The 27,762-nt window shown below is 42.6% G+C and overlaps 2 protein-coding genes across 7 annotated transcripts in view; one reads left to right on the plus strand and one right to left on the minus strand.

Annotated features, from left to right (window-relative positions):
- SARNP (SAP domain containing ribonucleoprotein) overlaps positions 1-24,343 on the minus strand; it is a 66,151-nt gene extending 41,808 nt beyond the window's left edge. For 2 of the 4 annotated variants that reach the window (XR_003121926.1, XM_025403691.1), the window contains exons 1-7: positions 24,258-24,343; positions 9,935-10,034; positions 7,159-7,205; positions 6,862-6,929; positions 2,071-2,122; positions 828-901; positions 353-381 (exon numbers count right to left, since the gene is read on the minus strand). Coding sequence is in view for 3 of the 4 variants with exons in the window: in XM_025403691.1 (XP_025259476.1) it covers positions 353-381; positions 828-901; positions 2,071-2,122; positions 6,862-6,929; positions 7,159-7,205; positions 9,935-10,034; positions 24,258-24,293 (406 nt within the window). In the remaining variant the exon portion in view is untranslated. Of the gene's footprint in view, positions 1-352; positions 382-827; positions 902-2,070; positions 2,123-6,861; positions 6,930-7,158; positions 7,206-9,934; positions 10,035-13,000; positions 13,043-24,257 lie in introns of those variants that run through there. The other 2 variants (XM_025403692.1, XM_025403690.1) reach the window with 2 other exon arrangements.
- A 157-nt stretch (positions 24,344-24,500) lies between these two features.
- On the plus strand, positions 24,501-27,458 carry ORMDL2 (ORMDL sphingolipid biosynthesis regulator 2). 3 transcript variants are annotated; one of them, XM_025402018.1, is made up of 4 exons: positions 24,501-24,706; positions 25,591-25,765; positions 25,934-26,085; positions 26,865-27,458. In XM_025402018.1, exons 2-4 carry the CDS (start codon positions 25,592-25,594, stop codon positions 26,998-27,000), a joined length of 462 nt encoding a protein of 153 aa, XP_025257803.1. In that variant the 5' UTR covers positions 24,501-24,706; position 25,591; the 3' UTR covers positions 27,001-27,458. The 3 variants fall into 3 exon arrangements, with proteins under 3 accessions (XP_025257803.1, XP_025257802.1, XP_025257804.1); XM_025402019.1 differs by lacking the exon at positions 24,501-24,706 and adding an exon at positions 24,923-25,012 and having other exon boundaries at positions 26,865-27,304; XM_025402017.1 differs by having other exon boundaries at positions 24,684-25,765; positions 26,865-27,304.
- The last annotated feature ends 304 nt before the right edge of the window (positions 27,459-27,762 follow it).

Here is a 27,762-nt window from a genome sequence, read left to right on the forward strand (position 1 = left end):
TGCAAGCTCCGCCTCCCAGGTTTACGTCATTCTCCTGCCTCAGCCTCCCGAGTAGCTGGGACTACGGGCGCCCGCCACCTCACCCGGCTAGTTTTTTGTATTTTTAGTAGAGACGGGGTTTCACCGTGTTAGCCAGGATGGTCTCGATCTCCTGACCTCGTGATCCGCCCGTCTCGGCCTCCCAAAGTGCTGGGATTACAGGCTTGAGCCACCGCGCCCGGCCAGAATGCTATAATCTCTTAAGAGTTTCTACAGCTAGCAAATTTACCTTATTTTGGAGAAATGAAACCTGTTATACCAGAAAAGAAAGAATAAAAGGGTAACTTTCTCAGAAGTATCTCTGTACTCTTACCTTTTGTTGGAACTGAAGAAATCCCAAACCTGAAGAAGGAAAAACAAACTAAATTTTAGGAAGCTGTTCACACTCCTGGTTGTCTGTCTCCGTGTCAAGTATACATATGACACTTCTTGCTTGTGATCTCAAGTCTTGCAATCATTAGCTAATTCTAACAACCCCATGAAAGAGGTTCAGTTTACTCTCCCTCTTACCAAGTCCAGAGATTAAGCTAAGAGGAAGCCTTATCAGAATTAGTAGTAGTAGTCAGTTCCTGGCTTTAACTGTTACAAAAACCCTTCTCAATAAAGCCCAATTTATAGCTACTATAACCAAACCAGTAGATACGTTCTGAATAGGGTCAAAAAAGTGTTCATATCCTTCAGCAAGCCTCTATTCTACTTAAATCAACAATTATATCAGAAACCTAGGATCACATATCTTCACCTTTACAACATCACTATCGCAGGCCCAAAAGGCTGGGGACACTCACCTAGCTGCCCGAGCAGCTTTCTTACTCTCCAAGCTCACAGGTACATTGAATCGTTCAGCCCTCTTCTGCATTCTCTAAGTAAAAATAGACCAAAAAAAAAAAAAGGAAGAAAAAAGAAGTCAATTTATGGTTTAAGAAAGTTAGTCAGAGGTAGGTATCTTTAAAAAAATAAAAATAATAAAAATAAAAAAATTTTTTTTAAAAGTCTCACTCTGTCCCCCAGGCTGGAGTACAGTGGCATGATCTCAGCTCACTGCAACCTCAGCCTCCTGGGTTCAAGCAATTCTCGTGGCTCAGTCTCCCGAGTAACTGGGATTAGAGGACTGTGCCACTGTGCCCAGCTAATTTTTGTGCTTTTAGTAGAAATGAGATTTCACCATGATGGCCAGGCTGATCTCGAACTCCTGACTTCAAGTGAACTGTCCACCTCAGCCTCCCAAACTGCTGGGATTACAGGCGTGAGCCACCCCGCCCAGCCAAAAGAAGGTATCTTAAAAACATCAGAAGTAATTTCTTAGGGTCCAAACTGAAAATACTGACAATCCTAGAAGATAGCAGGTTGTGTCCATACTAGGACTTAACAGCCCTTCCCAGAAAGCAAACACAAAAAGACTATTATTACATATCCTCAAAAACAAAAGGGAGAAATAAAGTAAAACCTACATTATACATGAAGCCAAGAAGTCAAAAGCTATGTTTGGCTGACCTTTGAAAAGTGATCAAAGGAATAGCTTGGTTCCAACACTAATGGCATTCTTTCAGTTAGAAATGAGGCAGCATTGTTTTATGCCATTCTAAAAGAGTTTAATAATTCTCTACTTTGCAAGTATGACACTGAACACAAGATCTCAACTGGAACCTGGTTTCACAGTCCTACCCCACAGAAACCAGTGGAATTTCAATCTCAGCTACTGGCCGGTAGCAACATAAGAGTCACATCTACCAATACATTTTCAAAGTACAATCCTCCCAAATTCTAATCCTAGGTTTGTAAACATCTCAAAGAGAGTCACTGTTAAGACAATAGTGTTACATATAAAAAGACTACAGCTTCAAGAAAGACTACCCTATGCCAGCCAAATATTTTCCAAAGAGCAGTTGGCAGTGAAACGTTTCAACACCAAAATCTGTCAATACTGATTTTCTGCCTGTGAATAAATTTTAGAGGATGATGCAGATATAATAAAGGGTAAGAGGGAGACAGAAGTGTAGAGACTGTTCTACTAGGGAACAGAATACCTACCTCAGTCTGTGGTATTTCAGATGTAATTTTCACCACTTTCTTCTCTGCTGCCCTAGAAAAGAAAGAGATCTTTTAAAATGAGAAAACTGATATTCTAAACCACAACCTCAGAAATGTGTAAGAATTCACTTGAATTATCTCTGCCCTATTATCTCTCTGCCACCCCTTATGCCAAAGAAACATGAAGTTCACTAGAGCTTTGGTTCCTTTAACTGTCATCTATTGAGAAGAAAGAGTTCAAATAACAAACTAATCTTCTTTAGCTAAAGTACAATAAAGAAATAAGGAAAGAAGTCTGGTTAAATACACTGGGCTGAAGGGAAACACTCAAAGGACACCAGAAACCATCTCATTTGCTTTTAGGAACTTTTTAATTTACTTTTTTTTTTTCTGAGACGGAGTTTTGCTCTTGTCACCCAGGCTGGAGTGCAACGGTGCAATCTCAGCTCACTGCAACCTCCACCTCCTGGGTTCAAGAGGTTCTCCTGCCTCAACCTCCCAAGTAGCTGGAATCACAGGCGCCTGCCACCACACCCAGCTAATTTTTGTATTTTTAGTAAAGATAGGGTTTCACCATGTTGGCCAGGCTAGTTACGAACTGGCCTCAAGTGATCCACCTGCCTCAGCCTCCCAGAGTGCTGGGATTACAGGCGTCAGCCACCAAGCCCAGCCTTTAATTTACTTTTGAACTAATGAGTAACCCTCCAATCCTCCTTTAAGCACCAGCTCCCAATATTCATCACAACAATTAAGTACTCTACAAGGTCTGGTTTCCTTCTTTTAAAAATCCCTTATTTCTCCCATGAGGAATGTAGCTCTAGTTGGAACAAAGTGGAACAAATAAAAATGCCAAAGAAGGTAGGAAGAAAAAAGTCTAAGGGGAGTTTGAATTAGGAAAACATGGCATGTTACTGGTCAAAGGTTTAAGAGAAAACAAAAGAGGGGGGACCATAGGGGCGGGAGACAAAGTTCGGAAGTACCCAGGATAAATGGAAGGGCATTAACCCTCCACCAAACAACTCCCATAAAACTGTGGGTCATAACCAGTCTCATTAAGGTCCCTCATTTAGAGACATGGGCAGCTTTTGTTCCAATATCCCGGACACTTTTCCCATTTGATGCCCTGAAAGGTAGTAATGGTTTAATGACATTTTCAGAGGAAGCAATTCTGGAACAAGTACTCTCTTCCACCCTTTTATTGGAAATCCCTAGACAAGCAATGGGTGCCCCCTGCTGACCATAACAAAGTCCTACAATATGTAACTGCTTTAGCTGGTTGGGGGTGGGGAATCAAACTAGAAACAGATACATTTTTGGAGAACCTCAGGCCAAAGATGAAGAAAGGGATCTCCTTTTAAATAGTCAAAGAATCTAAACTAGCCCTGACTATTCTGATGTTTAAAGAAATTTCTAAACAATTCAGATTTCCTTGCCATCCTTCCCTAACCTTGTCTTATAATTTAGGCACAGAAGGCCAAAGAAGTTTAATGTTTTACTTGAAATACAATGCCATCAAGAAAGCAGTACTCTCCATTAACCCAACTGCAATGGCTTCCTCCCTATTCCCACTCTGAAGTACAGTCAATGCAGTGCACCTCATGGCAGAAAGGGAACCCCAGAAGGGAAGTTTCCTTCCATTCTATTCCAATTCCCTTAGGTATAACTAAACTCAAGCGCAATAAACAAACATCAAATGCATGGAAAATTTCCACTCTTCACTGAGAAATTTCTCTCCTACCCAATCACATAAACAACATTCTCAGAAATACAGAGACCCAGAATCTTTTTGTACATACTTCAGTCTAACCACAACTATCTTCTAAAAATCAAAATGATCACCCCACCCACTTCAATTTCCTAGCTTCAAAATTCATTAATAGAATTAAAACCCCCTGAACAGAATGCTCATTTTAAATATTCTATGAATAATGAATTTCAAACTTTTGAACCTCTATTTTTTAACCCACACAAGCCAATTATGATGGTATTCACTTGATCTTCTTTCTTGTTCCAGAAATTCCCGTAACATTTCTATTTTAAAACTATCTCACAAAGTCATTTTTTCAAGGCACTATATCTAATCATAAACATCTTATGATGGAAAGATAACTAAATGGCTTTAGAAAGTAATATTTGATAGGCTGGGCATGGTGGCTCACACCTGTAATCCCAGCAGTTTGGCAGGCCAAGGCAGGTGGATTGCTTTGAGCTCAGGAGTTCGAGACCAGCCTGGCAAACACAGCAAAACCCTATCTCTACAAAAAATACAAAAAAGAGCCGGGCGTAGTGGCTCATGCCTATAGTCCCAGCTACTCGGGAGGCTGAAGCTGGAGGACTGCTTGAGCTGGGAAAAGGAGGTTGCAGTGAGCCAAGATTGTTCCACTGCACTCCAGCCTGGATAAGAGTCCCTGGCTCAAAAATATATAAAGGGATATTTGACAAAAATCTATCAAGATGTTAAATGTACATCCTCTGTGATGCAGCAAATCCACTGCTAGGAATTTACCCTACGGGTATACTTGCGAGTATAAATAATTAGAAAAGGACATGCAGAACTACATTTTTTTTTCTTTTATGAATAATCTAAATGTCCATCAACAGAACACTGGTGAAATAAATTACTGTTTATCCACAGAATGGAATACTATTAAATGCTAGAAAAAACAAGGTTCTAAGTTGATAACTAGTAAATGTGGGTGATAGGTAGATGAGAGTCTATTATACTAGTTGAACTTTTGTATATACTTGTAATTTCCCATAATGACAAGCTAAACAAAAAAGAGACCACTTCTAGGATAATTATCCTGGCTTCATAGGGTCTACTGAGGATAAAATGAAAGTATTTGTAAAACATTTAGAACAATGCCTAGCATATAACTCTTAAGAACAATGCCTAGCGTATAACTAACACTTACATAAGAAAATGATATAAAAAACTTCCAGATATGAAAAAAATCAAGAGTGTATATAGTGTGTGTACAGGTGTATCTATATATACACATACATACGCATGCACATAAACACACGCAGACCCATATAAAATCTTCCAAAAGTATGTACTGTTCTAAAAACCTCAGTAAAGTCAGATGAGAATGGATACAAAGAGTACTTAATTTTTAATTGATATACTCCGCTATGTACTGACTTTTTACTTGTAAATATATTGCCTTTTATAATTAAATGCACTGACACAGCTATGAGGAACAAAAATGTTAAAAGTTTAGGACTCAACTGTTTTTTTTTTTTTTTTTTGAGACGTAGTCTCGCTCTGTTGCCCAGGCTGGAGTACAGTGGCGCGATCTCGGCTCACTGCAACCTCCGCCTTCCGGGCTCACGCCATTCTCCTGCCTCAGCCTCCGAGCAGCCGGGACTACAGGCGCCCGCCACCATGCCCAGCTAATTTTTTTTTTTTTTATTTTTAGTAGAGATGGGGTTTCACCGTGTTCGCCCTCCTGATCTCCTGACCTCGTGATCCGCCCGCCTCGGCCTCCCAAAGTGCTGAGATTACAGGTGTGAGCCACCGCACCCAGCCCGACTCAACTGTTCTTAATGTGCTGTAATACACAAAATGACCAGATATTTGTGGAAAAAGTCCCAAATTAAAGATGTTTAGTATCACCCTTGTGGAACAGTTTAAATAAATCAAGATCTACTTTCCATTCTAGCACTTTGTCCTCCCCTCCTCCACTGTAGATCAGAAAGCAAGAGAGAACAGAGTGCTACTTCAGAAACATAACCTCTACCCAACACCTTCCTCCCTTACAAAACTCCTTATATACAGTTTCACACTTTTTTTTTTTGAGACAGCTCTGGCTCCCAGACTGGAGTGCAGTAGCACAGTCTCAGCTCACTGCAACCTCTACCTCCCAGGTTCAAGTAATTCTCCTGACTCAGCTTCCTGAGTAGCTGGGGTTACAGGTGCCCACCACCATGCCCAGCTAATTTTTGTGTTTTTAGTACAGACAGGGTTTCACCATCTTGGCCAGGCTGGTCTTGAACTCCTGACCTCGTGATCCACATGCCTCGGCCTCCCAAAGTGCTGGGATTACAAGCATGCGCCACCGTGCCTGGCCTAAGTTTTACACTTTTACAGAAAAGTGCAAAACTCTTATAAACAGTTAAGAGAATGGGCTGGGCATGGTGGCTCACACCTGTAATCCCAGCACTTAGGGAGGCCAAGGTAGATAGATCATTTGAGGTCAGGAGTTCAAGACCAGCCTGGCCAACATGGTAAAACCCTGTCTCTACTAAAAATACAAAAACTAGTCGGGCAGTAGTGGCGCATGCCTATAATCCCAGCTATTTGGGAGGCTGAGGCAGGAGAATTGCTTGAGCCTGGGAAGCGGAGGTTACAGTGAGCCGAGATCGCGCCACTGCACTCCAGTCTGGGCAACAGAGTGAGATCCTGTCTCAAAAAAAAAAAAAAAAAAGAGTTAACAGAGTTTATACAGTTTTACACTGTATACAGAATTGTACAGATTCTCTATAGAGTAACAGAATAATCTATTATAGTGACCCTACAAAAGAACAACAAAGGCTAGGAGAATTAAACTATGTCTGGGCTTGAAGTCGCCTTGTCCTAATTACCTATTACATAACTCAGAGACAATTTGCTTTGTTTCACTGGGACCAAGTACTTTGAAGTAGTCCCTTCTAAAAAACAAAAAATGACCTAATCAGAAATGAAAAGGCCAATGGGAACATGTAAGAGGTAAACAGAGTTAAACATTAAACACAATAAAAAAAAGAGCTGCCTGCTCTGTACTCAGATTATAAAAAAGAGATAATTACACATCAACAGTTTTTTCAGGGGGTTCTTCCTCTTTGACAGGCAGCTCAATGGGCTTTGTTTCTTCTTCCTAAAACCAAATGAAACAAGGTGGTTAACATAAATCTAAACAATAAATATCTATAAATAGAAGAACATCAGAACTCCAAAATAAACCAGTCTCTCAGAACCTTCATACCCATCTTATGCTCCCCTAATAAATTTATATCTAAGTCTTCCAGTGACTGATGTTAAAGCAATGTGGCCAAAGCAGTGTCATATTACCAGACCAGAGACTAACCTTACTCTATCCAACTCACCTCTGTTTCATCTCCCAGTACATCTTCTTCATTTGCCTCCTCTTCAGCTAAAGAATATTAAAATATTCAGGTCAAGCCCTGCTACAAAACCATCTTGATCACTTACCAAGGTTAAAATTATAATCACTTTGCTTTCCCCCAAAAAATCCAATAGTGAAGGCAGAAATTGATGCACATAAAATCTGCTACATCTGGAGAAGACAAAACCAGATCTCTACCTAACATTAATTACAAATGTGAACTCCAGTTGGACTGAAGAACTAAATGTGAAGTCAAACTAGAGAATTAATTTTAATTTTAAAAGTAATGTGGGGTCAGGCACCGTGGCTCTCTGTAATCCCACAAATCTGGGAGGCAGAGGCAGGTGGATCCTTGAACCCAGGAGTTCAAGCGACCAGCTTGGGGAACACAGTGAAACCCCGTCTTTACAAAAAATATTTAAAAAGTAGCTGGGTGTGGGGGTGTGTGCCTATAGTCTTAGCTACTAGGGAGGCTGAAGTGAGAACATTACTTGAACCTGGAAAGCAGAGGTTGCAGTGAGCTGAGATGATGTCACTGCACTCCAGCCTGGGTGACAGAGCAAGACCCAGTCTTGAAAAATAAACAAACAAAAAAAGTAATGTGGAAAAGTATCTTTGAGATTTAGTGGTGGGGAAAGATTTGTTTAAAAGAAAAACAACTCAGAAGCAAAAGTAAGAGGTGAAAAACTGAACATATTTCAAAACTAAGTACTTCTACTTAAGGATAGCACAAAGAAAGTTAAAAGACAAATGACAAGATATTTGTTTCTGTTGAGACAGAGTCTTACTCTATCGCCCAGACTGAAGTGCAGTGGCACAATCACAGCTCCCTGCAGCCTCCACGTCCTGGGCTCAAGGGATTCTCCTGCCTTAGCCTCCCAAGTAGGTAGGACTATAAGTGCACATCACTACACCCAGCTAATTCTATTATTTTTCTTAGAGATGGATCTCACTATGCTGTCCAGACTGGTCTCAAACTCCTGGCCTCAAGAGGTCATACCACCTTAGCCTCCCAAAGTGCTGAGTTACAGGCATGAACCACCCTGCACAGCCAAAGAAGATATTTGTGCCTAAAACCAACAAAAGAATAGTTATTAGGATATAAAAGAAATGCCTGCAAACCAACAAGCAAATTATGGGAACCTCAATAGAAAAATGGGCAAAGAAGAAACAAAAGAATTGTGAAATGTTTAAACTTTTTTCATGGAGAACATAAAACAGCCAACAAATTAGCAAAACTTAGGCCACTTGATAGGACAGTGCCAAGTTTAGGTTTGTGGAGATACAAGAACCCTTATGTACTAGTAATGAGACTGTAGATCTATAGAGCAATTCTGGAAAACAATTTGGGAGTCCTTAGTCACATTAAGTATATATGTATGAATATTAATTAGAAATACCACTCTTGGGCATATACCCCAAAAAAACTTTCACAGGAACTTAAAAGCATGAAATAAGTAGTTCATAATAATATACTATATATTATTAGTATACAGAATATAGTATACTATATCCTACAGGTCAAGCATCGCCAATCTGAAAATTCAAAACCTAAAATGCTTCTAAATCTAAAACTTTCTGAAGGCTGATACAACCCCACAAGTGGAAAACCCCACACCTAACCTCATGCGATGGGTCACAGTCAAAACTTTGTTTCATGTACAAAATTATTTTAAATACTGTGTAAAACTACTTTCAAATATATGGATAAGAAACAAATGAATTTTGTGTTTAGGCTTGCATCTCACCCCCAAAATACCTCATTACATATATACACAAATATTCCAAAATCCAAAAAAAATCTAAAAACTGAAACATTTCTGGTCTCAAGTATTTCAAATATATAATATTCAACCCATAGCATAATATATACTATATACTATTATATACATATAGTATACTATAATTAGTATCACTTGTAGTAGCAGAGGCTTGGTGGCAATATGTTTCTGTCACCGAGTGAATTAAGTAAAATGTGTGGTTATCCATCATGGAATGCTATGCAGGAATTAGAATCAACAGACTAGATAACTACACAGTCACATTCCACACGGACACATTTAAAAAAAACACAACACTTAGTGAATGAAATGAGAAATAAAGCAAGGCTATGGCCAGTTATATAATTACCAATTATATAAATGAAAACATTCTACGAAACAACACTATATGTTTTATCATGAAAAAGACCAAAAAAATACATTCAAACACATTAGAATGGGTGCCTAAATGGGTTGGGGAGGAAGTGAAACGAGGAATGGAAATAAAAGGGAATAAGTAAATAAAAATTAGAGAGGGGACTTGTACAACCTGAGATGAAGGTTGTACAAGATGGCCAGGCACGGTGGCTCACGCCTGTAATCCCAGCACTTTGGAAGGCCGAGGCGGGTGGATCCCCTGAAGTCAGGAGTTCTAGACCAGTCCGACCAATATGGTGAACCCCCGTCTCTACTAAAAATACAAAAATCAGCCAGGCGTGGTGGCGTGCGCCTGTAGTTCCAGCTGCTCGGGAGGCTGAGACAGGAGAATTGGTTGAACCCGGAAGACGGAGGTTGCAGTGAGCTGAGACTGCGTCACTACACTCCAGCCTGGGCAACAGAGCGAGACTCCACCTCAAAAAAAAAAAGAGTTTTCTTGATGCCGTTAATTAAGAGCTTACATCACTAATGACTTAAAAAAAAAAAAAAGAAATATTTTCAGTGTCAAAGCCTGAAAATCCCCTCACTCACATCACTCTGCCTCCACAAAGTACTCACCATGTTCTTCAAGATATGCCTGGAGTCTGTGGATAAGATCTTGCTTTATTCCCTTGGTCTCCAAACCACGAGCAAGACATTCTTGCTTTAGTTCAGCAAGCTGAGGGGAAAAAAATAAAACTTTTCCTTAGTTAACAGATGAACACCAGTGAATAAAACGGTAGTTCCCACAAGGAAAAGAAAAAAAGAAAACAAAGTTCCATCCCAAATTACTGCCATTAATTCTACCAAGACTCTAGGTCCACAACGATGATCCATTTTCCTCTAATGATATTCAGTACACAAGAGGAACTGCCTAAGTTGCATACCTACTAACTGTCACAAATCTCTAGTTATTTCTAAATATTCTAAGGGGGAAAAAGGTTTTATTCCAAAGATTACTGTGGCAGCCAGCATATTGGAAGAATGAACCTTCAAGCAGAAAATCCAATGATCTAAAAGCAGATTCTCCTTACCACTTATTATCCCAGATCCTTTATTACAATCTACCATATACATGCATACAGATGTAACCACCGTAGAATCAAGTAGATACATTAGCTAATGTCAACAATGAACTGATTAAAGGATCTATGTCAAAATGAGAAGAAATATCTAATGGCATACCCTAGAGTTCTGCTGAAGATTTTAAAATCAGTAACTTATCTAAAGATATAAAAGCTATGTTCATCAATTTTACAGACAATAGGAGGAGGAGAATTGATGTATTACGGACATAACTAAGCTTAAAAAACACCACAGAAACAGAAAAAAGAAAAAAAAAAAAACACTTCTTCAGGACTAATAATAAGCCAAAACAAAGACTCAATTTAGAAGGAATAAGGTATACATATAAATTCCTACACTTAGATTCAAAACTTAAGTTATGCAAAAACTGGATAAGTGAGGATTGGCTCAATAGTAACTCAAAGGATAAAGACCTCAGAATTTTAGACAAAGAAGGTTAACAGCATGATTTGCTACCTGTAAGTCATAGGTAACTGAAATATAGACTCCATAATAAATGATGTAATGGCCTTACTGGGCTCTATATTCTTATTTTATGAAGCACAATGACATGCTGACCCAGGAGAACAAGCAGGAAAGAAAGGCTCCAGAAATTCTATATGCAGATCAACACACAGATAGATGTCTGGTCTGAAAGATGACCTTTTTTGTTTTGAAGCACAGATCTATGACCAATCAGAAGCTAGAAGGCAGATTCCTATAGACAAAAAATTTTACAACTATAGAGTATTCCCTGCATCTCTACATTTTTCAGCCAGGGGAACATTTCATAATGAAGAGTGGAGAGTTTTTTCTATTTTTAAAATATATCACAATGACTGGTAAAGCATTTAGTGAGTGGGGCAGGCAGGAGGGGATGTTACGAACAGAAGTGCCCAACCCAACAAGCCGAAAGCAACCTCTACTGAGGAACATCGTAGGTAACCATCCATTAAAAATTATTTTTAGGCCGGGGACAGTGGCTCACGCCTGTTACAGCACTTTGGGAGGCCAAGGCGGGCAGATCATCTGAGGTCAGGAGTTCAACAGCAGCCTAGCTAACATGGTGAAACCCCATCTCTACTAAAAATACAAAACTAGGCTGGGTGCGGTGGCTCACGCCTATAACCCCAGCACTTTGGGGCGCCTAGGTGGGCAGATCAACTGAAGTCAGGAGTTCAAGACCAACTTGGTCAACATGGTGAAACTCTGTCTCTACTAAAAATACAAATATTAGCTGGGCGTGGTGGCAGGCACCTATAATCCCAGCTATTCAGGAGGCTGAGGCAATAGAATTGCTTAAACCCAGGAGGCGGAGGTTGCAGTGAGCCGAAATCGTGCCATTGCACTCCAGCAGGTGAAAGAGTGAGACTGTCTCAAAAAAATAAATAAAAATTAAAATATAAAATACAAAACTAGTCAGGCATGGTGGCGCATGCCTGTAATCCCAGCTATTCAGGAGGCTGAGGCAGGAGAACGGCTTGAACCTGGGGCGCAGAGGTTGCAGGGAGCTGAGATCGCGCCATTGCGCTCCAGCCTGGATGCCAAGAACGAAATTATGTCTCAAAAAAAAAAAAATTACTTTTAAGGCTTTAGCCTGTTTAAAAAAAAAAAAATGACTGCAGAGTGACTGGAGAGCATAGACTCTGAAGCCAGACTACTTAGGTTAGAATTCCAATTTTACTACTTGCAACCTTATATGAATAACTTCACCTCTCTGTGCCTCAGTTTCCTTACTTGTGAAATAGGAACAATAACAGTACCTATTTCATAGGGTTGTTATGAAGATTAAGTTAAAAAAAAAAAATTTTTTTTTTTTTTTGAGACGGAGTCTCGCTCTGTCACCCAGGCTGGAGTGCAGTGGCGCGATCTCGGCTCACCGCAAGCTCCGCCTCCTGGGTTCACACCATTCTCCTGCCTCAGCCTCCCGAGTAGCTGGGACTACAGGCGCCCGCCACCTCGCCCGGCTAGTTTTTTTGTATTTTTTTTTAGTAGAGACGGGGTTTCACCGTGTTAGCCAGGATGGTCTCGATCTCCTGACCTCGTGATCCGCCCGTCTCAGCCTCCCAAAGTGCTGGGATTACAGGCTTGAGCCACCGCGCCCGGCTATATTTTTATATATATAATGAGGATCATTAGGTCAAGAGGATCATGAGGTCAAGAGATCCAGACCATCCTGGCTAGCACGGTGAAACCCTATCTCTACTAAATATATACATATATATTTTTTTGTTTGTTTTTTTAATGAGACGAAGTCTCACCATATCACTCAGGCTGGAGTGCAGTGGCACGACCTCAGCTTCTGCAACCTCTGCCCCCCGGGTTCAAGCGATTCTCCTGCCTCAGCCTCCCGAGCAGCTGGGACTACAGGCGCACGCCACCGTACCCATCTAATTTTTGTATTTTTAGTACAGATGGGGTTTCACCACATCGGCCAGGCTGGTCTCGAATTCCTGACCTTGTGATCCGCCTGCCTCGGCCTCCCAAAGTGTTGCGATTACAGGCATGAGCCACCACGCCCGGCCTTAAATCAAAAATTCTATCAAGCATTTAGAACAGTGCCTGACAGCTAGTAAGTGCTTTATATTTATTAAGTACTAAATCACTGGTCTCAGATTTCATAGTTTCACAAATTAATGTATTTTTATTTTATTTATTTATTTTTAGAGACAGTGGTCTCGCCATGTTGCCCGGGCTGAACTTAAACTATTGAACTCAACTAATCCTCCCACTCCAAACTCCAGCTGGGACTACAGGTACACACCACTGTGCCCAGCTCAATGTACTTTTACATAGATAGGCTGATAAGGTTGCTTTTTACAACATTACAATCAGGTCATGGAGCAATACTTTTGCTATAACAATAAAAATCAATTACTACAAAAATGAGCACACACTTGGATATCGCAGTGCTATCAAACTGCTATAAAACTTTCTAAAAGCTTACACTCAATTTTTGTATTTATTTCACCACTAACCAGGAACAGCTAGTTCATGGACCAGCAGAGGCCTGTGAACTATACCTTAAATAACATTATAAGTCATCTTTAATGTCCCTTTATTAAGTAAGAATCTTGATTTCCGTGGCTCATGCTTACAATCCCAGTCCCTTGTGAGGCCAAGGCAGGAGGACTACCTGAACCCAGAAGTTTGAGACCAGCCTGGGCAACACCATGAGATGCCATCTCTATTAAAAAAAAAAAAGTTTTTTTGGTCGGGAACGGTGGCTCACGCCTTTGGGAGTGATCCCAGCACTTTGGGAGGCCGAGGCGGGCAGATCATGAGGTCAAGAGATTGAAACCTTCCTGGCTAGCATGGTGAAACCCTGTCTCTACTAAAAATACAAAAAATTTTAAAAAAAAAAAATTAGCTGGGCGTGATGGGGGGCACCTGTAGTCCCAGCTACTCGGGAGGCTGAGGCAGGAGAATATCGTGAACCTGGGAGGCAGAGCTTGCAGTGAGCCGAGATCGTACCACTGCATTTCAGCCTGGGTGACAGAGCAAGACTCCGTCTCCAAAAAAAATTTTTTTTTTTTTAAAAGAATCTTGTTCTTTCTCACGCTGATACTTTATTTTCTTTCCACTTCCTGGAGAACAAGTCATTTGATTTTAATTACACTTTAAATTTTTTGTTAGTTTGTTATAAAAGTATTATGTTCACTGTAGAATAGTTAGAAAATTCTGAAAAGTTTAGAGAAAAATAAAAGTCATATGTAATCCCGGCACTTACAGATCACTTAACATTTACATATATCATTTGTAGGGAGGCGTGAGCCACTGCGCTCAGCCTACATACAGCTTTTATATAACGTTGTACGACTTCTTTTGTCATACAGTGAGTTCTTCTCATATACTAGGACATTATTTTAAAAGGGAAACAGAGGCTGGGCATGGTGGCTCATGCCTGTAGTCCCTGCACGTTGGAAGGCTGAGTCAGGAGGACAGCTTTGAGCCCAGGAGTTCAAGAACAGCCTGGGCAATAGAGTGAGACCCTGTTCCTAAAAAAAAAAAAAATATTTTTTTTAATTAGTCACACAAGGTAGCACATGCCTGTGGTCCCAACTACTAGGGAAGCCGAGGTGGGAGGAACGCTTGAACCTGGGAGGTCAAGGCTGCTATATAACTGTGATCACAGCATTGTACTCCAGCCTGGGCAACACAGTGATACCTGGCAAAGAAAGATGGCGGAAGGAAGGAAGGAAGGACAGACGGAAGGAAGGAAGGAAGGGAAAGAGAGAAAGAGAAAGAGAGAAAGAGAAAGAAAGAAAAGAAAGAAAGAAAGAAGGAAGGAAAGAAAGAAAGAAAGAAGGAAAGAAAGAAAGAAACAAAGAAACAAAGAAAGAAAGAAAAGATTAATAAAAACATAAAATAGCTGAAAATGATGTCATTTCTTTTTGCACATATTTCAGCACAATTACATTAGCAGAACTAAAACCTTTTAAAACTTAAAATAGGACTAACACAAAATCTTACTCCATTTTTCTAAATTGATTTGATTTGATTTGAAATGTTTTGACTCCAGCACTTTGGGAGGCTGGAGGTAGGAGGATCACTTGAGTCCAGGAGTTCGAGACCAGCCTGGGCAACATGTTGAAACCCCATCTCTACTAAAAATACAAAAACATAGCCAGGCGCGGTGGCTCAAGCCTGTAATCCCAGCACTTTGGGAGGCTGAGACGGGCGGATCACAAGGTCAGGAGATCGAGACCATCCTGGCTAACACGGTGAAACCCCGTCTCTACTAAAAAATACAAAAAACTAGCCGGGCGAGGTGGCGGGCGCCTGTGGTCCCAGCTACTCCGGAGGCTGAGGCAGGAGAATGGCATAAACCCGGGAGGCGGAGCTTGCAGTGAGCTGAGATCTGGCCACTGCACTCCAGCCTGGGCGACAGAGCCAGACTCAGTCTCAAAAAAAAAAAAAAAAAAAATACAAAAACAGGCAAGCATGGTGGCATGCGCCTGTAGTCCCAGCTACCGGAGGGGCTAAGGCTGGAGGATGGCCTGAGTCCAAGAAGTCATCAAGGCTGCAGTGAGCTGAGATCATGCCACTGCACTCCAGCTTGGGTGACAAAGGGAGACTCTGTCTCAAAACAAACAAAAAATATTTTAACAGGTATACTGAATGAATTGTATGGTACATGAATTACATCTCAGTAAGGCTACTGAAGAAAAAAAAAAAAATTCAGCCGAGCATAGTCGCATGTGCCTACAGTCCCAGCTACTAAGGTGGCTGAGGTGGAAAGATCACTTGGATCTGGGAGGCTGAGGTTGCAACGAGCCATGATCATGCCACTGCACTCCAGCCTGGGCAACATAGCAAGACCTTGTCCCAAGAAGAAAATAAGCAAAAGAAAAACCAGCTAGGTAGGCATAGTGGTTCACATCTGTCATCCTAGTACTTTGGGAGGTCAACAAAGGAGGATCACTTGAGCCTAGGAGTTCAAGACCAGTCTGAGCAACACAGTGAGACCCTGTCTCTCAAAAAACAAAAAACTCGCTGAGCATGGTAGTGCACACTTGTAGTCCTAGCTACTCAGGAGGCTAAGGCAGGAGCATCACTTGAGTCCAGGAGGTTGAGGCTACAGTAAGCCATGATCACACCACTGTACTCCAGTCTGGGTGACAGAGGGGAGACCCTGTCTCCAAAAAAAAAAAAAAAAAAAAAAAAGTTATAGAACGTTCTATATAGGACACTAACATTAATGTAAAAAATAATACACACATGTCTCTGTATAATGTATATAAACAAGATGTCTGGAGAAGAAACACGTAAGTTGACACTGGTTGAATCTGAGAAGAGGAAGCTAGTTCGGGAAAAGTGTAGGAAAGAAATTTTTTACCATATACTCTTTTGTGAACTTGTGCATGATTACCCATTCAAAAAAATTTTTAAATCTTATTTTTCAAGGTCAATAAAGCATTCTCTATTCTACCTATCCAACCCACAGAGAAAGGACATATCAACTTACCCCCATAATACATTTGACATTAATCATGCATTGCCCTGTGATTTCTATTTATGTTTATTTTGACTCAGGGTTTTGCTCTGTTGCCCAGACTGGAATGCAGCAGCGTGATCATGGCTCACTGCAGCCTTGACCTCTGGGGCTCAAACAATCCTCCTGCCTCAGCCTCCTATACAGCTGGGACCACAGGTGTGTGCCACCACAGCCAACTAATTTTTTGATTTCCTGTAGAGATGAGGTCTTACTATGTTGCCCAGGCTGTTCTTAAACTCCTGGGCTCAAGTGATCTTCCTGCCTCAGCCTCCCAAAGTGTTGGTTAGGATTATAGGCATGAGACACCGTGCCCAGCTTGCCCTGTGATTTCTTCTAATTAACTGATCTTGAATTTTTTTTTTTTTTTTTTTTTTGAGACTCAGTTTCGCCCTTGTCACTCAGGCTGGAGTGCAGTGGCACAATCTTGGCTCACTGCAACCTCCGTCTCTCTGGTTCAAGCAATTCTCCTGCTTCAGCTTCCCGAGTGGCTGGGATTACAGGCACGCACCACCATGCCAAGCTAATTTTGTATTTTTAGAAGAGATGGGATTTCACCATGTTGGTCAGGCTGGTCTTGAACTCCTGACCTCAGGTGATCTTCCCACCTCGGCCTCTCAAAGGGCTGGGATTACAGGTGTGAGCCACCATACCCGGCCAAATTTTGATTAAAATATTTTATCAGAAATATTTTTCATGTTGGCTAGGCGTGGTGGCTCACGCCTGTATTCCCAGCACTTTGGGAGGCCAAGGCGGGCGGATCACCTGAGGTCAAGAGTTCAAGACCAGCCTGGCCAACATGGTGAAACCCTGTCTCTACTAAAAATACAAAAATTAGCTGGGCGTGGTGGCAGGCACCTGTAAACCCAGCTACTCGGGAGGCTGAGGCAGGAGGAGAAGGGCTTAAGCCCAGGAGGCAGAGGTTGCAGTGAGCTGAGACCACGTCATTGCACTCCAGCCTGGGTGACAGAGCAAGAGTCCGTCTCAAAAAAAAAAAAAAATCATCTTTTTCATGTTATGTCAATGTATAGTTTGTAAATTCTTTGAAGGCAGAAATGTTTTATATCACCTATAACATATATGATAGGAACTCAAAATCTTTACAAGGAACCTAAGTGGTTGGTATTACAATTAGGCTTAAAGAAATTCAATAACTTGCTTAAATATCACACAGCTTGGCCAGATGTGGTGGCTCATGCCTGTAATCCCAGCACTTTGGGAGGCTGAGGTGGGAGGATTGCTCAAAGCCAGGAGTTTGAGGCCAGCCTGGAAAACACAGGGAGACTCGGTCTCTACAGAAAATTAAAAAATACACAGTTCAGGTGTGGTGGTGTGCCCCTGTAGTCCCACCTACTGGGTGGGAGCAGAGGCTGAGGTGGATCACTTGAGTCCAGGAAGACTGAGGCTGCAGTGACCCCTGATTATGCCACTACACTCCAGCCTGGGAGAAAAAGCAAGACACTGTCTCAAAAAACAAACAAACCACAGCTTGTAAACAGTAGGCCAATATACCAGCTCAAGTGTCTCTCATTTATGCCCAATATTAACTGCCAAAGTCTTGGCACTTCTTTCTTTCATTCTCTTCTCCTCAGCCTCCTTGCTAGCTCTTCTTCCACCCAAACCTGTAAATATTCACTAAGATTCCTTCTTTGCGCCTCTTGTCATTCCACTTATATCAAAGGCTAATTCACTTCCTGATCTCAATGAGCAGCAAAGTCTATCAGCATTATCTTTAAAATATATCCAGAATCAAACCCTTCTCACCACTGCAGACGCTACTACTCTAGTCTTTCTTTCATACAGATTATTGTCAAAACTTTTCAGCCCTTGCCTCACTACAGCTTATTCTCTTTTTTTTTTTTTTTTTTTTTTTTTTGAGACGGAGTCTCGCTGTGTCACCCAGGCTGGAGTGCAGTGGCCGGATCTCAGCTCACTGCAAGCTCCGCCTTCCGGGTTCACGCCATTCTCCGGCCTCAGCCTCCCGAGTAGCTGGGACTACAGGCGCCTGCCACCTCGCCCGGCTAAGTTTTTTTTTTTTTGTATTTTTTAGTAGAGACGGGGTTTCACTGTGTTAGCCAGGATGGTCTCGATCTCCTGACCTCGTGATCCGCCCGTCTCGGCCTCCCAAAGTGCTGGGATTACAGGCTTGAGCCACCGCGCCCGGCCCAGCTTATTCTCAACAAAGTAACAGTGATCGTTTGAAAATTTAAGTCAGAACATGTCACTCCTCTAGTCAAACATCATCCACTGGTTTCCTATCTCACTAAGGGTAAAAGGCTGAATCCTATCACCTAAAAGGTCCTACAAGTTTGCCCTCCCCTACCGTTACCTTATTACCATTGCTCACTCTGATAAGCCAAACTGGTCTTGTACTATTCCTCTAACACTTTGCACATAGCTCATTCCTTCACCTCCTTAAAGTCTTTTTGTAATCATCTCCTTGTTAATGAGGCCTTCCCCAGTCACCCTATTTAAAATTACAATACCCTTCCCATTGTACTCCCTATTCCTTTCTCCTATTTTTCTCTATGTGCCTTATCAATCACCATTTGACATACCATAAATTTTACTTTTTATTTTGCCTTCCCTCAGTAAAATGCAAGCTCTATGAGAGCAAGGATTTTGTCTGTCTTGTACACTGCTGTATCTCTGGCACTCACAGTAACTGGGACATGGCAGGTGCTCCATATTTTCTGAATAAACCAAGTCTGCATCATCAGCTTTCAGCTCTTGAGTGAAAGACCCACGTTTCCAACTGACTACCTGACATCTCCAAGTGGATGTCCCACAGACACCTAAGCCTCAAACTGAACTTATCTCTTCTGCACAAAACTGGCTTCTTCTCCTCCAACCCAGACTAAAGGTATCACTGCCCAAACCCTGGAGTCATCTTTCAATCTTCCCATATCTAACTGATCTATAAATACTTGAAATTCTACTACATCCTAAATGTCTTTCAAATTCATTCCCATTCTTTTGAACTCTTGACATGCTTATTCACTCGATAAATCATTATTGAGCGCCTACTGTGTATCAGGTATTATCTTGGATACAGGCAAATAATCATGAGCAAAACAGAGTCCTTTCCCATTCGGAGCTTACAATCTTGCAGGGAAGGAACAAGCCAATCAATGATCAGATAGTGTTTGGTTGATTTTTTTTTTTTTGAGACAGTCTCACTCTGTTGCTCAGACTTGGAGTGCAATGGCGCGATCTCAGGTCCTATAACCTCTGCCTCCCGGGTTCAAGCGATTCTCCTGTCTCAGTTTCCCGAGTAGCTGGGGTTTCAGGTGCACGCCACCAGGCCTGGCTAATTTTGGTATTTTTAGTAGAGATGGGGTTTTACCACGTTGGTCAGACTGGTCTTGAACTCCTGACCTCATGATCCGCCCACCTCAGCCTCCCAAAGTGCTGGGATTACAGGCATAAGCCACTGCGCCCAGCATGTTCAGCTGATTTTTAAACAACATACAGGGTCCTATGAAACTATATAAAAAGTGGCCTGACCATGTGTGTGGATAGAACAGAGAAAGTTTCCTTGGGTAAATAATATTTGAGTGAAACACCTGAAAGGGGTGTAGTAATTAATTAGATAAAGGTGTTAGGGAGGAAGGCTGGCAGAAGTACTACAGCCAAAAGAAAACTCCAACTGCAGCATATGTGAAGGTTCTGGGTTGAGGTAAGAAGGAGAAGCAGTGTACAATGATTAAGAACAGGAATTCTGGAGACAGGATGCCTGGATTTTTTTTTTTTTTTTTTTGAGACGGAGTTTCACTTTTGTTGCCCAGGTTGGAGAGCTATGGCGCCATCTCGGCTCACCGCAACCTCCGCCTACCAGGTTCAAGTGATTCTCCTGCCTCAGCCTCCCGAGTAGCTGGGATTACAGGCATGCGCCACCACGTCCAGCTAATTTTGTATTTTTAGTAAAGACAGGGTTTCTCCATGTTGGTCAGGCTGGTCTCGAACTCCCGACCTCAGGTGATCCACCCGCCTCATCCTCCCAAAGTACTGGGATTACAGGCGTGAGCCACCACGCCCAGCCTGTTTGGATTTAATATACCACATATTAGCTGTGCAACCAAAGCAAGTTACTCAGTTACTCTCTCTGAGCTACAGTTTTTCTGATTTTCAAATGAGGATAATATAAGTATTTACCTTATAGGGTTATTATGAGAATTAAATCAGTGCATGCAAATGGCTTCAAACAGTGCTTTGCCACATAATAAATGCTAAGTGTTAGCAACTGATGAAGACAATCATTCTGAAGAAATGAAATAAAATAAGGCCGCAGTAGTTGAAGTGTTAGTAACTATACCGCAGAGACTGGCAGGGACATAATTTGAAGGTTTTAAGCAGAGGAATGACTCTGAAAATAAACATCTAAGTGGTGAAATCACTCCCCCTACAAATCCCATCTGCCAACAGAATACAAGCTGATCACATCAAGCTCTTCCTTTCAAACTTCCAAAGGCTCCCAGCCCTACTTATTACATGACAAAGGCCAGAATTCCTTATACAACTTAGAAAGCCCTTTTCAACATCACTTTTGATTTACCTTTATAGTTTACCTATTTTCCTTTCCAAACTATCTTCAACCACCAATGTATTTCCTCACTTCACTTTCCAATACAAATGTCTCACTATTCTCAACACTCTGACACCACTACCGCTTTCTCCTCTCCTCTGCAATAGTTCCTTTTCTGATGTTTGACTGGATATCTGATACTGTTACAGTTCAAGCCATTTTCATCCACAGTTCAATCTCTCTTTCCAAATGTGTTAGAATGGGCTAAGTGCGGTGACTCATGCCTATAATCCCAGCACTTTGGGAGGCCAAGGCAAGAGGATCACCTGAGGTCAGTAGTTCAAGTCCAGCCGGGCCAACAACATGGTGAAACCCCGTCTCTACTAAAAATACAAAAATTAGCCAGGCGCGGTGGCACGTGCCTGTAATCCCAGCTACTCCGGAAGCTGAGGCATGAGAATCGCTTGAACCTGGTAGGCGGAGGTTGCAGTGAGCCGAGATCTTGCCACTGCACTCCAGCCTGGGTGACAGAGCAAGACTCCATCTTCAATTTAAAAAAAAAAAAAAAAAATGCATTTCTACAAAATCCTCAGAAATTTGCTGTTGATATGACATTACATATCAACTCAGATACATACTATGTTTCCTTCCTGCTTCAAAGGTATTCCCTTCCCCTGAAGTTCCATACCAAAGCCCAAAATCTCTTTATGACAATGGAGATTTTTTTTCTTTTTTTTTTTGAGACAAGGTCTCCCTTTGTCACCCAGGCTGAAGTGCAGTGGAGCAATTATCACACAGCTCACCGCAGCCTTGGCCTTCCAGGCTCAAGCAATCCTCCCACCTCAGCCTCTTGAGGAGCTGGGACTACAGGTGTGCGCCACCATGCCCAGCTAATTTTTTAATTTTTTGTAGAGACAGGGTGTCACTATGTTGCCTAAGCTGGTCTCAAATTCCTGGCCTCTGCCTCCCAAAGAGTTGGGATTAGAGGTGTGGGTCACTGGGCCCAGCCACGATTTTTTTCAAAGGCAATAAAACCCCAAGTCAACCCAGAAGTCAGGATCATTGCATCAAGATCACCAGTGGAACTAACTGCCCTAAAAATCAGAATCAAAGGCATGAGTTCTTTTTTTCTTTTTGAGATGGAGTCTCACTGTCTCCCAGGCTGGAGTGCAGTGCACCACCTCAGCTCACTGCAACCTCCATCCCGGGCTCAAGCGAGTCTTGTGCCTCAGACTCCTCAGTAGCTGGGACTATAGGCACTTGCCATCACACCTGGCTAATTTTCGCATTTTTGGTAGAGGCAGGGTTTCGCCATGTTGCCCAGGCTGGTCTCGAACTCCTGGCCTCAAGCAATCCGCCCACCTCGGCCTCCCAAAGTGCTAGGATTACAGGTGTGAGCCACCACGCCCAGCCAAAGGCATGAGTTCTTAACCAGAGGTCCATGGACTCCTCAGGGCTACAAGGTAGTTTTATGAAGCCCCTCAAACTGCATGCAAAATATGTGTACATGCCTTTTTCTGGGGAGAGGGTCCATACCTTTCATCAGAGTTTCAAAGATATCTGTGACCTCCAAAAGGTTAAGAAGTGCTCTAGAGAAAAAGCAAAGACAAGCAAATGTGATTAAAGAGCGAGTTCTTTTTAGGCTGTCAAGAGTGCCTAATGTTCTCTTAGACTGTAACACTAAAATCAGGTCAGAGGACTTTACGTAAAAGTTACTTATCCAATCAAATACAAATTTAATATAGACCTGACAAATACAGATTTGATGGAAGGAGGAACTCCATAAACCAACACAATCTATAAACGTAAGTCAGTCATCAGGCAGCTGGTGACTTACTCCAGGGATTTCAAAAATAGGACAAATAGGAAGAAAATATTAGCTCTTCTATTCACAGTTCCTTTTTATCTCATTCAAAAATTCCTTTTCTGTGTATGTTTTATAACAGTATGGAAGTATACAATTTCTATAAGTATAGTATATATACACAAAGTGGAGATGATTGCCCAATTTTTTTTTTTTTACTCATCACAATATCAGGAGACCACTGATATAATCTATGCATTTCAGTACCATCAAGTTAACAATAACTCCAGAATAACACAAAAATCCACTAATAGAGTTTAGAATCCAAGAGTAAGAAAACACCAGCTTTCACAGAAAGACTAATTGGGGTCAACTAATAAGTGACTAAAGAAGCGTCCTCTCCCTACCCTTACTACCCTTAAGCTTTCTTAAACAACAACAACAAAAAACAAAACAAAACAAAAAACTCTTCAAGCTTTAAAGGATCACTTTTCAGTTTCAGCTATATCAGCCTGGTTTGTCCAAAACATGTAATGAGAAAACTACTTGTGAAACCACAATCAAGATTATCTTAATTTACCTTAAAAGAAAATACTTTTTAAAGTTTTCTTCTTTTTAATATATTTTTAACGTTTTTATATATCTAGGTGTGAGAAAACTACCAAGATTCTCACAAGACAATTTAAAACAGCTTCTGTGATTCAGTGTCAGCCAATGGTAACACCAGGAGATGCAGGGCCCATCCGAGATATGAAATGGAAAAGAGATAATCTTAACCTTGGAACTGTTTTTCCCAAATATTGCAGGTATGAGTTCTCTATGGTGGTAGGAGATGGTGTGTGAGGAAGGCCGGCGGGCCGAGAGCCGCGTGAGAGAACTCGAAAACTTTTAAATCAGAGGTGTCTGTACTTTTACTATTCTCAAGGTCTCCTCAATCCCAGGCTTCTAAGGCGAGACCGATCTTTTCTGAGAGGCCTCTCCCTGGTTTCAAAATTCGGCCTGGAGGCATAATCCCACCTAGAAAAGGGGAGTGGAAGTATTTTCTGAGTGTCTGGGACCTGTTTAGAGAGAAATACACAAAAATGCCACCATTTGCTAACAGGGGAATCTCAGCTTCGGACGACAGACTGGAAACATCATCCCAGGGAAGAAAAACGGATCCTGGGTCCGACATGGGGCGAAAAGGAGGGACGAACTGACGTAATGCAGCCCTGAAAAGCAACGAGGAGTATAACAGGTAGAAGGCACTTACACAACCCGATGGGGAAGGATGACGGACGATACAACGATGAAGGGAGCAGAAATAACAAATAAATATAGCAGTAAAACCGTGAGGAGAAATGGGAAATTAGGGAAGGCGTAGTGTGGAAGGGTGGCACAAAAGAGCTACAGTGGGAGCCGAAAAACGAAGTGGAAAAGGCTGCAAAGACAACACGTAGGAGAAGGCGCAAGCCACCCTGTAGAATTCAGTTCCTAGAAAAGTCCAACTCAGCCCTTCCCCGATTCACTGTACCTTTAGCTTATGGAGCTCCACCGTTTCGGTCGCCATCTTGTTACCCCTCACTCCACTAGGCCCCCCCCCCGCTGCCTCCGCCTCCAGGAGCTCCCGCCTTAGGCGTAGAGATGCAAGACCGACCAATCGTTGCCACTCTTGCTCCCACGCCATACCATCAACTCTTCCCATTGGTCAATAGCTGACGTCGTTCTCACTTCTCTAGGCAGCTTTCCCCACCTCTTTCAAAAGGTGGAACAGGGAAAGGGGCGGGCACTGTATCTTGCGAACGACAGAAATGGCAACCAACTGTGCATCTGCATTACAGATCACCAACCAATGGGTGGTGGCAGCGCTGATTGTGTTCCTCCAATAGGAAAGGGGCAGACGGGGAGGCGTTACTTCCTGGAGACCTCAGGTGTGGTAGCAGGCGCTGCGCCCATAGCCGGGACGGGGATCTGAGCTGGCAGGTAGGGCTGTAAAGACCATAAGGGTTGCTGAGGAAAAATGGTGGGAGAGGAAAGGGGCGCCGAGGAAGCGGTGACCTAAATATTGAGAGGGGAGCGCTGAAGGGAGCCCTGAAAATACCGACGAACGTGAGGAGGAAGCTGGGAGGGGCATGGGGCGGGCTTAAGGAACTGGCGGTGGGGCTGGGGCGGGCAACAGCCGCTTCCTAACCAGACATCATCAGCTTAAGAGCTACCACAATTTTAAAGAACCGAGTTCAGATAATCACTGCCGCCCCTGGAGTCAGAGCCAAGGCTCCATCTCTCCAGGCGCTGAGCTCAGGTCCCTTCCGAACCCAGTCCAGAAGCAGTGGGCAAGTTGTTGTCGTGCCCCACGCTTGAGAGAAGTAATGGGGATGCTGACTGCTTACATGCCACGGAGGTGTGAGAGAGGGTGGACAAGCCCCAGAGAACAAAGTGGGGACCAGAGTGAGCTTTACTCTGTCATCCCTTCTTAGTGGTTCTTTGATGATTCCATGACTTTCTCCTGGAATACTGGGTGTGCGTCACCTCTTTATGGTTATTAACTTCTTCAGGAAAGTCAGATACTCCTATTTCCCTCGCTCACTGAAGGGAGTGCCCCAAGTCTACGTACACCTTCATGTTACAGTTGAGGTGTAAAGATCAGAGCAAAAATGACTATGTCTCTAAAATGTAGTGAGGACTCTTCTTGTCTTTTAAAGTTTTCCCCAAGTTTTCAGTTTTTATTTTCTGCGTGATGGGTAAGTTCTTCATTCCCAGTAGAGTTCAGGGAATTGGGGCTATCTGAGAGACAACTGGGAGAAAGCTCAAAGAGGGGTTGAGAAAAAACTGAGTTGGACTCCTGCCTGATCCCCCATTATGGCTAGGATGAATGTGGGGGTGGCGCACAGCGAAGTAAACCCCAACACTCGAGTGATGAATAGCCGAGGCATCTGGCTGGCCTACATCATCTTGGTAGGACTGCTGCATGTGGTTCTACTCAGCATCCCCTTCTTCAGCATTCCTGTTGTCTGGACCCTGACCAACGTCATCCATAACCTGGTGAGCACTAAACCGTGGCCTTGTACCCACCCCAGGGTTTCCCGACCAAAAGCAAAATAAAATCACCAATTGTTTGGGGATTTATGTGTTCCTTTTGGGATCTTAACATAATTCTTTGACTGAAGAACTACTCTCTGCCCCTCACACTGCCACCTTCCCTGTTCCCAGGCTATGTATGTCTTCCTTCATACGGTGAAAGGGACACCCTTTGAGACTCCTGACCAAGGAAAGGCTCGGCTGCTGACACACTGGGAGCAAATGGACTATGGGCTCCAGTTTACCTCTTCCCGCAAGTTCCTCAGCATCTCTCCTATTGTGCTGTGAGTCTATGGGGGAAATGAGGATATGCTGGGTTAGAAAGAGCTCCAAGAGCCAGGTAGAAAGGCCCATAGGGAAGCTGTTAAAAAACAGACTACCCATCTAAAAGCCTTTGAAGATATTAAGGTATACTAGTTCTAAGTCTACAGAGAGCAGTAAAATGTAGAAGTCAATGCTGTAATCAAGCATTCCTTGCTGCCTCCTTGGTAGTAAGGAAATGAAAGGACTTAGAAAAGATAAGTGCCAAATAAAACCAAATGATTTTACACTGCCAAAATAAGTAAATCAAGGCAGAACTGATAGTAATCTTCAAAAACACTGTAGGGAGTGGAAGCAAAGAGGACTCTTAACAGTCATACAGACTGAAATAGCTTCAGCCGTCATTTGCCATGTCATTAGCAATTAACAGATACTGACTTATAGTCTCCAGTTAAAGGTGCTATCTCCTGAACCCCAAAGTAAATGCTGTTGATATAGCTGGAATAGTTTTAGATAATCTAGAACAGTAAATATACAGTAAAACTGGTCATTTAAAATAGAAGAGAAAGAGCAGGGCATTGTGGTGCATGCCTGGAGTCCCAGCTGCCTGGGAGGCTATGGCAGAAGGATTGTTTGAGCCCAGGAATTTGAGGTTGTACTGCACGTATCACACCTGTGAATAGCCACTGCACTGCAACCTGGGAAACATAGTGAGAACTGTCTCTTTAAAAAAAAAAAAAAAAAAAAAAGAATATGGATAGGGAAGGCCAACCTCACTCACCCTATTTTTTTCTCTCCCCAGCTATCTCCTGGCCAGCTTCTATACCAAGTATGATGCTGCTCACTTCCTCATCAACACAGCCTCATTGCTCAGTGTACTGCTGCCAAAGTTGCCCCAGTTCCATGGGGTTCGTGTCTTTGGCATCAACAAATACTGAGGGATGGGTTTTGGGACAGCTCCATGGGCATAGGGAAGGCAGTGAAACAGAGGACTATAAAACATCCTTCTCTTATTCTCCATACTGTCTTCTACACCTTGAAAGCGTGAGAACTATACAACCTTTTCCAGACTCCCAGGAAGAGAAGAGATTGGCAAATGGGGCTCCTGGGCCCAGTCCTGCCAGCGGCAAGTTTCTTTGAATCAGGAAGGCAGGTGAGGTAAGGGCCAAATCACTCTCCTCCATAGCAGGAAGCCATTTGGGTAGCTTGTTCAGTGATTACATCTTTCCATATCTTCTACACCTACCACCTTCCAGCTCTGTTTTGCTGTGTATTTTTCTTATAATAATTTTTTCCAGCTATAGCTGCAGTTTAATCAGCAGGAAGGACAGAGAGCTGTCCTCATAAGGCTGGGGGTAGGAAGATGGAATACTGACCTAATGTATAAAACTTAAAACAGGCCGGGCGCGGTGGCTCAAGCCTGTAATCCCAGCACTTTGGGAGGCCGAGACGGGTGGATCACGAGGTCAGGAGATCGAGACCATCCTGGTGAACATGGTGAAACCCCGTCTCTACTAAAAAATACAAAAAACTAGCCGGGCGAGGTGGCGGCGCCTGTAGTCCCAGCTACTCGGGAGGCTGAGGCAGGAGAATGGCATGAACCCGGGAGGCGGAGCTTGCAGTGAGCTGAGATCCGGCCACTGCAACTCCAGCCCGGGAGACAGAGCGAGACTCCGTCTCAAAAAAAAAAAAAAAAAAAA

The sequence above is a fragment of the Theropithecus gelada genome, chromosome 11, assembly GCF_003255815.1.
Source record: "Theropithecus gelada isolate Dixy chromosome 11, Tgel_1.0, whole genome shotgun sequence".
Lineage (NCBI taxonomy): Eukaryota > Metazoa > Chordata > Mammalia > Primates > Cercopithecidae > Theropithecus > Theropithecus gelada.